The 12,369-nt window shown below is 32.9% G+C and overlaps 1 protein-coding gene across 1 annotated transcript in view; it reads left to right on the plus strand.

Annotated features, from left to right (window-relative positions):
- SPRED1 (sprouty related EVH1 domain containing 1) overlaps positions 1–12,369 on the plus strand; it is a 137,583-nt gene that overhangs the window by 79,955 nt on the left and 45,259 nt on the right. Inside the window, exons 3-4 of the mRNA XM_019663525.1 lie at positions 5,394–5,562; positions 7,727–7,776. Of these exons, the coding sequence (XP_019519070.1) occupies positions 5,394–5,562; positions 7,727–7,776 (219 nt within the window). The remainder of the gene's footprint in view (positions 1–5,393; positions 5,563–7,726; positions 7,777–12,369) is intronic.

Here is a 12,369-nt window from a genome sequence, read left to right on the forward strand (position 1 = left end):
AAAAAAACCTATAAAAATTAATTTAGTGATATTTTCATGTAATAATTATAAGACCAGACTCACTTTTTTTATGTCTTTTTAACAATTCCAATTTAGCATTTTCTAAAGTGCATATTGCTTTTCTTACTGTTTATGGATACAGTAAAAATGTTGCAGTAATCCTAATGCCAGTTGTAACTTCTTTAATTCCGGAACTTAATTTAATTATGAATTTTATTACTGCAAAATGGTTGTTGCAACAAATGGTAAATCTCTACAAAATGCTATAATGTACAAACACATAAAAGCCCTGGATAAATATTAATTATTTTGTAATACCTGTAGAATAATCAAAGTATAGGAAACAAAACTCTTGAGGCAATTTTATTACTTTGCCTATAAGCAGGCAGATAGAATCTAGTCACCTTGGTTACCTATTTCAGAATTAACAAGACTTAATACAAAAAAAATCATTATATTTAGTGATATGCTGCTAAAGGTTTAACAATCAGCTCTCCAGGGTAAGAAAAAGGCAGTGATTTATAGCATTTACGTACTTCCACCATGGCTGATTTCAGTCAGTAGACACCTTCACATAGGGAATTGGGAAGGAGTGAGCAGTAGTAAACCATTATTTTTCTTTTGTTACCTGTGCCTTTGGTATCATATCCAAGAAATTATTGCCAAATCCAATGTCCTGAAGCTCATGTTTTCTTCTAAGAAAGTTTTATTGTTTTAGTTCTTATTTAAGCCCTTGATTCATTTGCCTTAATTTTTGTATATGGTTTAGGTAAGAGTCCAACTTTATTCTTTTGCATGTGCGTATTCAGTTTTCCTAGTAGTTCCATTTGTTGAAAAGACTGTCCTTTCCTCTGTTGAACGGTCTTGACACTGTTGTCAAATATGTTGAGGTATTTTCCTTCTAGTCCTGGTTTGTTGAGTGTTTATATCATGAAACGATGTTGCATTTTGTTAAAGTTTTTTCTGCATCAGTTGAGATGATCATGTGGTTTTCGTTCATCCTGTTCATGTGGCATATTACATTGATCAGTTTTCATATGTCGAACCATCCTTGCGTTTCAGAAATAAATCTGACTTGGTCATAGTGTATGTAATCCTCTTAATATACTGCTGAATTTGGTTTGCTAGAATTCGTTGAGGATTTTTTATCAGTGTTCATCAGGGATATTAGTTTATAGTTTTCTTGTAGTGTCTTTGTCTAGCTTTGGTATCGTTAATGCTGGCCTCATAAAATGACTTAGAAAATGTTCTTTCCTCTGATTTTGGGGGAAAAGTTTGAGAGTATTGGTATTAGTTCTTTAAATGTTTGGTATAATTCACCAGTTAAGCCATCAAGTTGAGTTTTCCTTTATTGAGAGATTCTTGATTATTGAGCAATCTCATTAGTAATAATTGGTCTATTCACACTTTTTATTTCTGACTTAGTCTTCATCTGTTTTATGCTTCTAGTAATTAGTCCATTTCATTTAAGTTATCCAAGTTTTTGGCATAGAGTTGTTTATAGAACTCTCTTATAATCTTTTTTATTTCTGTAGAATTAGTAATGTCTACACTTTCACATTTAATTTTTGTAATTTGTGTCTTCTCTCTTTTTCTTAGTCCATCTAGCTAAAGGTTTTCCAACATTTTTTATCTTTTTGTAGAACCAACTTTTGGTTTTATTGATTTTTCTGTATATTTTTTCTATTCTGTATTTTATCTCTGCTGTCATCTTTATTATTTCCTTCTTTCTGCTAGGTTTGGGTTCAGTTTGTTCTTCTTTTCTAGTTCCTTAAGTTGTAAAGTTACATTGTTAATTTGAGATTTTTTTTCTAAGGTGTTTATAGCTATATATTTCCTCCTTAGCACTGCTTTTGCTAATCCATAAGTTTTGGTATGCTGTGTTTTTGTTTTCTGTTTTCTAATTTCCCTTGTGATTTTTTTCTTTGATCAGTTGGCTGTTTAAAAGTGTGTTGTTTAATATCCAAAATTTTGTGAATTTTCCAGTTTGTTTGTTTTTTTGTTATTGATTTCTAACTTCATCCCATTGTGGCCAAAGAAGATACTTTGTATAATATCTATATTTGAAAATATATTGAGATTTAATCTATGGCCTAGCATATGGTCTGTCCTGAAAAATGTCCCATGTGCACTTAAGAAGAATGTATATTCTTCATACTGGATAAATGGTCTTTATACTCGTATGTCTGTTAGGTGTAGTTGGTTTATTGTGCTAAGTTCTGTCTGGTTGTCCAGTTGATTATTGCGAGTAGGGCATTGCAGTTCTCAGTTATTATCTTACAACTGCCTATTTTCTCCCTTCAGTTATGACAGTTTTTGCTTTATGTGTTTTGATGGTATGTTGTCAGATGCATAAATGTTTTTTGTTATAGCCTCTTGCCCTCTTGAACCTTTTATTTGTTAATATATAATCTCCTTTGTCTCTTGTAACCATTTTGATTTAAAGTTTGATATTTTGTTGGATATTAGTCAAGCCACCCTGCTTTCTTTATTTGCATGGAATGTCTTTTTTCATCTTTGATTTTGAAACTTTTCACATCTGGATCTAACGTGATTCCCTTGTTAACATATAGTTGGATCATGTTCTTTTATACATTCTGCTAATCTCTGTCATTTGGTTGGAAAGTTTCATCATTTCCATTTAAAATAATTACTAAAAAGGAGGGGCTTACTTCTGTCATTGAACTATTTGTTTTCTATATGCCTTATAGCTTTTTATTCCTCATTTCCTGCATTCCTGCCTTCTTTTGTGTTTATAGTTGATTGTTTATAGTCAAATGTTTAAATTCCTTTCTCATTTCCTTTTGTATATATTCTATAGCTATTGGGTTGTCGGAAAAGTCATGACATGTTTTTCTGTTTTTCGTTGCAAAAATGAGTCATGACTTTCCCGACACCCAATATTTTCTTTGCAGTTACCATGGAGATTACATTTTAAAGTTTTAGCACACTAATTGAATTTATACCATTTTAACTTCAGTAACATACAAAAACTCTGCTTCTTTACAGCTTTATCCCCACTCCTTTCAGTTGTTGATGTAACAAAATTGCATCTTCATATATTGTGTGCCCAGAAACATAAACTAATAATTCTTTTAAATGCATTAGTCTCTTAAATTTTATAGAAAACAATATTTGGGGTTACAAACCAAAGTTCCATTAATAGCTAGCTTTTATACTAGTAATTGTTTTTTCCTCTAAATGTATTAGTCTCTTAAATCATACAGAAACAAAAATTGCAGTTACAAACCACTGTTAAAACAATACTGCCATTATAATTGCCCATGTATTTACCTTTATTAAGATCTTTATTTCTTTATATAGCTTCATGTTACTGTCTTCTGTCATATCATTTCACCTTGAGGACTTCCTTGACCTTTTTTTTTTTTTTCAGGGCAGATCTAGTGGTAGCAAACTCCCTTAGCTTTTGTTTATCTGGGAATGTCTTAATTTTTCCCTCTCTTTTGAACAACGGTTTTCCCAGATATAAGATTCTTGGTTGACAGTTTTTTCTTTTAGCACTTTGAATATATCTACCCACTATTTTCTCCATAGTTTCTGAAGAGAAGTCTGCTAATATCCTTATTTAGGATCCCTTGTATGTAATGATTCACTTCTCTTTCTGCATTCAAGATTCTGTGTGTGAATGTCTTTTAGTCATCTCATTTGGAGTTTGTTAAGCTTCTTGGATGTTGATATTTATGTCCTTGGTCAAATTTGAGAAGTTTTGAACCATTGTTTCTACAAATATTCTCTGTGCCCTTTCTCTCTTCTCCTTTTGCAGCTCCTAAAATATGTGTATTTGTTGGTTGTCTTGAAGGTGCCCCACAGGTCCCATCGGCTCTGTTTGCTTTTCTTTATTCTTTTTTAATTTCTGTTCCGCAGACAAAATAATTTCAATTGTCTGGTCTTCAAGTTCACTGATTCTTTCTTCTTCCTGCTCATATCTGATTTTTTAATTGCTCTACTGAGTTTTTTATTTCAGTTTTTGTACTTTTCAGTTCCAGAATTTCATTTTAGTTTCTTTTTATGATTTTTATCACTTGAATGATATTTCCATTTTGTTCATGCATCATTTTCTTGATTTCTGTGTATAGTATCTTTGACAGTTCTTTCAATTACAGTTGACATTCAATATCATATTAGTTTCAGGTGTACAGCATAGTAATTAGACATTTATATAACTTCAGAAGTGACCTCCCTGATAAGTCTAGTATTCACCTGATACCATACATAGTTACTACAATATTTTTTGCTATATTTCCTCTGCTGTACTTTATATGCTTGTGACTATTTTGTAATTGCCAATTTGTACTTTTAAAGACAGTGGGGTTTTTTTTTTAAAGCCTTTGTCTGGAGATCTGCTATCAGATCTTTTTCAAGAACAGTTTCTGTTGATTTCCGCCCCCTCTCAGCCAGCCATACTTTACTGTTTTCTTTATATTCTTTGGGATTTTTTGTTGAACGCTGGGCATTTGAATCTAATAATGTAGTAGCTTTGTAAGTCAGATTGTCTCCTTTCCCCGGGATTTGCTGTGTTTTGTCACTTCTATCATTGTTGTTGGTAGTGGTGGTGGTGGTTGTCTCTGTGCCAAGGATCAGCCTGAGGTGTAAATGTAAAGCCTTCTAATGGCTTTTCTGAGCCTTTCTCTGGTTATGCATAGCCACTTTATAATTTTCCCCATATATGTAATTGTTTTTGCATGTCTGGCTGTCAAAATGGGGGAAAGTGAAAAACGACGGATAAAAAAGGGTGCTGGCTCTTTAAATATCCTGAAAGTCACTTTATTCTAATAAAAAAAGGACTTGCAACAATGAGAGAAGGTACAACAGCAGTGGCCGCCCTCCTCTTTTTGTCTTCACCTCTATGATGAGAAGCAGCAGTCAATGATCAGAGCACAGATACCTGATATTTAAAAGACAGGATCCTTCTTACCCACCCTGGTTCCATGTGCAAGCTGCTCCAGGAACACACGCACACACATCTCGCAGAGTGGAGGACGGCTTGCTGCTTCTATGCCCTGAAATTGATGAAAACTAACCACAACTTACTGTCTGTGCATTCCGCTGGAAGTTACAAGCCTTCACCAGACTCCAGAATTCCAGCATAGTTAGTTACATCAGACAGATTGATTCTGTTGCCTAGGTGGGGAGACAGATTCCTGGTGCTTCTTACTCTGCAATCTTCCAAGAATCCTCTTTAACCTTATCTTAATTTCTATATTGAGTCACTTTGTAAAGTATATTAAGTAGCAAGACCTCTGTATTAATATAGGGTAGAAATACTCTTATTAAAATATAATAGCTCTTTTCTTACTTCAGTTTGTATTTAAGAACTACATTAAATGCACTTGCTATATGTATGGTAATTTTTGGCATTTTACTTTTGACAGGTGGTTTTGGAATGTATGCTTAAAAAAGACCTCATTTATAATAAGGTCACCCCAACATTTCACCACTGGAAGATTGATGACAAGAAATTTGGCCTTACCTTTCAAAGTCCTGCTGATGCCAGGGCTTTTGATAGAGGTATTCGAAGAGCTATAGAGGATATTTCTCAAGGTGAGTTTTCTTGACTATTTTCTCAATTGGTTTATCAGCTATGTATAGTAGAGTGACTTTAAACAAGTCAGCTTTTGTGATACATGATCAGTCTTTGAAAGCACACTGCAGGTGAAAAAGATACAATAATAGTCTCCTTAGTCTGTTTTATATTTGCATATACCAATTACATGTATTATCTTGAGATGTCCATCAATAGCAGCCTTCAGATAATTCAAATGATTTAAAATAAGAGCTTGAAGAAGAGGGCAGCAGTCAGGTACAACTTTCAAAATTGTGTGTGTGTGTGTGTGTGTGTGTGTGTGTGTGTGTGTGTTATATCAGCCATATCCTGGTTTCTGTAATGATAAAGAGAAAATTTCTAATAATCAAATATATGTAGACTCCAGTTATTTTGTGGTAAAACCCTTCTCACTTTATTTGATTTTATTATTGAGCATTGGCAGAGACCACAACCCCAACTGTTACTTTGTATATCTTTCTGATCTGTTTAGATTATTAACTCTAAAGGTTACAGGTTTTAAAGGGAGAAAGAATATATTTGCATGTAAGTCTGGCCTCTACTTAATTAAAAAGAAATCACATTAGAACCCATTTCTTCCCCCAAAGGAAGTCATAACTGAGACTTGATTTGTTTTTCTAATTAACTAGGAATATTAAATCTATTGATAGAAATAACTTCTATATAAAGAAACTGAATCAAAATGTTCACAACATTGTGATTTGTATATTTTGAAAACAGCACTTTAAGAGGAAAATTAGAAGAAATGAACTAATGAGACAGACCATAGGCAAGAACATGGAAATGCTTAGTACAAATCTGAATTGATAGTGCAAGAAACTGTGGTTAAATAATATATTTAGCTACTTTAAAATATTAGGGTTTGGTAAACAAATACCTTTGATTTCCAGTTCCAAAAAAGTTCCGTGAAATGACAGCAGTCATTTTATTTTCATTACAAAAGCCCATAAATTCTCCCTAGATCAGTGTTCTCAATGTTGGCTGTGCATTTAAATCACCTGGGAGGCTTTTGAAAATAGAATAGCTGGTTCCCACTCCAGATCACTTGAATTAAACTATCTAGAGAGTGGAGCTGAGACATTTTTTATTTTATTTTTTTATGTTTCTAGACTTATCAAATGTGATGAGGAATTGTTATCCTAGTCGATTGATTATATTATGAATTTAAAAAAACAAATGAGGACTACAGATCCTCAGATTTTCCAGCAGAGGCTATGGTTTTTCAAACCACTGCAAGAAACTTAAAGATGCATGATGCCCTATGCTTCCTCACCTCACAGAGATTTCTGACGTTATTGGCTTGGTACAATGTCCTCATAAGAATATACTTCTTTTACTAGGATCAAATAGATTGGGTTTAATGTTTAAAAAGACTGTTTATAAGGAGAAACTTACAAACTCTTAGCCAGGTAGAGTAGACTGCAATATCCAACCTGTCTTGTTATTTTTAAACACTATTTGAAATATACTGGTTAGCATTATTATCAGTCATTGTAAACTTTCAACAATCCCCTTAAATTTCTCTCACTTAGCTTTCTGTGACACTAGGAATAAACTATGCAACCCTTTCCAAAGGGCAGATTTCTTATCTCCATGCCAGCTCTGTCTCTCAAGGGTAGCATAAACTCAGAATACTTTGCTAAGACAAATCCCTCCTTAAGTTATTGGAACTAAAAGTTCTCTGGAACATAATGAAAACATATAAAGAGACATTGATGCACAAAGGTCAGTAGCAACCACTGGCCACTGACTATCAATGAATTAAGGCTCATTTATTTTTTCTTATTACTAATGTAACTAAAATCCTACTTCTGGGTACTAAATATTGTTTCCTGGGTTAGAGTATTTAGAAAAATGGAAGAAATCATACATGGGCATCACCTAAACACCACAGAAGTGTGGGGCGTATACTCTACCTAGCACTTTGAGCATTTCGGAGAAATCAAGAAGCAGGGCTTGCTAGAAGCAGTACACTTTGACTTTAGAAAACATCTCTTTAGTAAGTAACTGGGAATTTACCTACAGAAGAGGAAAGCAATCACTTTATTCTCTATTCATGTAACAAAGGGGCAAGTGTGAGTGCCCATCATTAAAATCTAAGACAAAAATTCTATGTTAATTATCTTTTACCTATTTTCTTAGGATGCCCAGCGTTAAAAAATGAAACCGAAGGAGCAGAAGATGACTTACAAGTAAGTAGTTTGGCTTGAAAGGAATTTCTAAGCATAAAGGATACAGAGGAATGACTAGCTTTAATTAATAAACAACTCATACACTTTTAAGAAAATGTCTGTGACACTGTGTTTGTCAGGAAATACAGAGAAACAGAACTAACAGGATGTACATATGTATGTGTGTATGAATGTACATATTAGAGAGACAGAGAAGGTTGTTTTGGTTTGGAATGCTTTGGGTGTGTGTGTAGGAGAGGGGGGTGTTGTTTCTAAGGAATTGGCTTGTGATTGTAGGAGCTGGCAAGTTCAAAATTCGCAGGGCAGTCAGGCATACTGGATGATGTTTTGGTCTTCAGTCAGAAGGCAGTCTTGAGGCAGACTTCATTTCACTTTGGTGGAATCTCAATCTTTAAGTGTTTTTATAATAAGGCCCACCCACTTTATGGAGGGTAACCTCCTTTACTCAGAGTCTACCGATTTAAAGTTAGGCACATCTGAAAATTACCTTCACAACATTTAGACTGGTGTTTGACCAAATAGCTTGGCAATCAAACATGTAGACTAGACAAGTTGACACTAAAATTAACATCACAGATACCCCATCCTATAGGCAAGGTACTTCTATAAAAAACTCACAGAAAAGAAATTGCAAATTGTTGATAAGCATTTGGACACCCTTCTCTTTTATCTCACACACCAGGTAGCATAAGTTAAACAAGTGACCAAAGGATTAAAAATTGGTATTAACTCATACTGTGTCTCTCCATGAGATTGACAGATTGATGCCCTGCTGGAGAAAATGTAGATTGATAGATTGTTTCTAGAAAGCAGTTTGGTAATATGTATTAAAAAGCCTCAAAAATAGAAACATTCACGCTTGTTCATCCAGTGCATCACTTTCCAGTAATCTATACTAAGGAAATAGAGATGCACAACAGTTTTTTATACACAGATTTGGTGAGTGTATAAAATATCGATAATAATGAGCTATCTAAATAGGAGAATGGCAATGGTTGAATTAATGAGGTATATTCTTGTCATACGACCATTAAAATGTTATTTATGAATTTGCTTGCAATATCTTAAGTAATAAAAACAGACAAAAGTTATATGGTGTTATCATTACTCAGCTAAATTAAATATTTTTGTTGGTTACTTCTGGATTGTGTAATTCTGAGCTACATGGCTATTTTATTAGTACTTTTCTGTATTTAAAAGTTTGCTGCAATAAGAATTAATACTTCTAAAATAATACTAAGAGAACCCAAATTTGTATGTATATGTTGTAGTAATAATCAATTAGTCATATTATAAAAGTTGTGACCTAAAGACGTGGAAAAATGCTTTATGTACTTTTTCAATTAGAATATGGAAATGTTTTTATTATATTTGAGAAATACAGCAAAGTTTTAAAAAAAATAAGCATAAATTGTTAACCATCCATGGTAACCACCATATGTATATAAAAATATAGCCTTTGGGTTTTTTTCTGTATACATAGATGTTTACATACATGTGTTGTTATGATACCATTATACCATAGTCTCATTTCTTTCCTACTTAAAATCCTAATATTTTCAGTTTAAAAATTTTTTTTCAAGTTTATAATTTTTAATTTTTTTGTTTATATGTAATTTGTTTTCAATAGATGTGTCCTAATTACCAATCTCCCTATTGTACATTCAGGAGCTCTTATGTGTGCTTCAATATTTAAATCTATTTATTTTATTGATGGTAAATTGTTATTTTAAAAATACAGTGAGTTGCGGTTAATTTGGTATAAGAAATAAGGAATAAAATGCAAAATTGCATATATTTTTTAGTGCAGTCTTTTCCAAGGTTGCATTTTGTTCTAGTATCAATCAAAATATGGAACTGGAAATGGGGAAACGTGTTCTGAATGGCTGCCTGTGATGAAAGTAAATTTGGTTAAAATTCAACTTAAAAAAGTAAACAAAGATGTGGACATCACTCATTTATGGGGTTGCCAGGAGTTGGTGGTGACTCAATGACATGAAACACACATACAAAGAAAAAGGGGAGAGATACTGAGATGCTAGCAAACATGTGAGATAAAGAGGATGTTTTTCTGAACACCCTATTTGAAAATATTTAAAAGGAATCAACATCCAGAATTAAAGCCACCAAAGGCAACTCTTAAATTTACTTTATTATTCCAAAGTTGTTGTGTGTCATTCTTATTTTGGAATAATATGTTGGAAGTATAAAGTATTCTAATTTATTTAACTATTTTATTAGGAGTAGAGTATATCTTTGTTTCATAGTTCACCTATGGACTTGGCATAAACATTTTGAAATTATTTTGAGTACATATTTACTGATTTATGTTAGTGGTTATGTCAGGTTTATACTTGATTGGTAACTATTTGCCAAGGCAACTAAAATGGTTTTAAAAGAGTAACCCATTATCTAATTTTTTAAACCCAGAAGAGGTCATGTTTATGCTATATTTGGATCATAAATGTTGCGAAGGCATTAAATATCAGAGTAGAAATCCTCTCCATTTTGAGTGTTTATTAATTCATTGAGCAAATATTTGAGCACCTATTTATTCTATTCCAACAACTAGACATTTGGTTATTTGCTGGTGGACAGCTTTCTGCTTTCAACAATTCCATATTCTCATCCATTGTAAATTAACAGGAAGATGTTTACCTTTCTATTTCCTATCTGTCTTTGAGGGGTTTCATAACACACCATTTGGATTTAAAATCATATCTTGCCGATCTTTTATCCCTGATGTTTAGTACAGTGCTGATCATATACATAGTTGGCACTCCAGAAAGGTTTTTTGAAGAAAAAACTTCAAAATTAGGATTTTTTTTTTTTTTACCTAAGCAGTGATAAGGTAGGAATGTTCTTCTTATTTGGTTTCTTTTTTTGACTATTTTAATGAGCCAGTTAAGGGTTTGTTTATTTGTTTTTAATGCTAGCTTATATTTGTTTTAAGATCATTTTTACAGTGTCTTTCTAACTGAAATTGTCAGTTTTAATACCTCTAATTTTTTAGATATGCTAGATTATTGGTAACAAGACCCATAAAACTCACCTCACGACAGATTTGAGGTTATAAGTGAAAAAGATCTCAGGTTTCATGCTTTGGGGCAGAAGAAAGATGACACCTAATTGATCTGAAGTGGAAAGTTGTCATATTTTTTCTTTTGGCTACTGAGAAGTACTGACTAACTTGCTCATTTTTAAAATTAGGTAATGTCATTTCTGAGCCAAAATGATTAAAAGGTCTGTGACTTATGTTTATTGTTTAAAGTAATTTTGCTTTAGGCAAGGGGGATATAAATTGTTCGTATACTAGTTTTTAGACATGGTAACATTTTAATAAGGCTCTAGATATTAAAACTAAATTAGTGGGTAGGTTTTATTTAGCTATAAAATGGATTTTATATTACTGTGACTTATCACCATCCTACATTGACTATCCTGTAGTTAAGTTCCCAAAATCTTACTACATTTTAGATTGAGTTTCGTTTATTATCTAATAAGGGAGCAAAAAAAACCCTATAATCTTTTTGCATGATGTTTTATCATTAAAGTTTTTCTTGACTCTTAGACTAACACATTTTCATGTAGAATATTTGGATAGTTAGAAAATTATGACGAAGAAATCAGGAATCGTTTATCCCCAGCCAGACATAACTGCTATTAATATTTTAGGTACTCCTGCCTAGGTGCGTAGCTTGTTCGTTTTATTCTTGCATGTTGTATTTAAATACATACTTTTTAAAAGCCCCATTAGGATCAATCTCTTTTACATTTCGATTGTATTTTTGATAGGATTTTTATTTGTGTTGGTGCTGGTCGTGATGGTGGTGGTTGGAATTTAAGTGGTATAAGTCATAAAATTTGACCCACACTGTCTGACTTCACAGTTTTTGCATTTAACTACTATATCATGTAACTGTACTACAGTTTATTTAACCATTCACATTTCATTGAACATTTACTTTATTTTCCACAGCTTTTTACATTAATTTTTGTTGGTATTTCTAAGTGTAACCATAGGATAAAATCCTAGAGATAGATTTGCCAGTTAAAGGATTGTATAAAGATTTATATAGTTATCAGGAACTATGTAACTACTACTGCCTATTAACTCAAACAGATTTACAGACAGTAAACAATTCCCTGAAAACCCAATACCACTTTTAAGACAAACTAAACTTTCATTAGAGAGGTACTTTAGTTTTTCTGTCGATTAATCTAGGGTAGAGGACATGTTTTTCTTTTCTTTTTTTGCTGGACATTATATCTTGGTACATTTCTCATATTTCTTATTGTTTCATCACCAATTACTGTGTTCAGGTTGCTTAAACAAAATACTATGTATGCTATTAGTGTTTTTCATACAAAGCTCATAGACAAATGCAAAATTAAAAACTCAAGGGTTAGTTTAGTCTTATCCTTAGTAAGAAACTAATCAATGGTTGGCCGAGTGGCGCGATGGTTAAGAGCTGGCTTGGGACACCAGAGGGCCCCGGTTCGGATCCTACATATGAGGGCCAGTGACACTGCCCTCCACAGCTAAGATGCTGAACAACAACTCAACCTGGAGCTGGGCTGCCATGAGTCGCC

The sequence above is a fragment of the Hipposideros armiger genome, unplaced genomic scaffold (assembly GCF_001890085.2).
Source record: "Hipposideros armiger isolate ML-2016 unplaced genomic scaffold, ASM189008v1 scaffold_393, whole genome shotgun sequence".
NCBI lineage: Eukaryota > Metazoa > Chordata > Mammalia > Chiroptera > Hipposideridae > Hipposideros > Hipposideros armiger.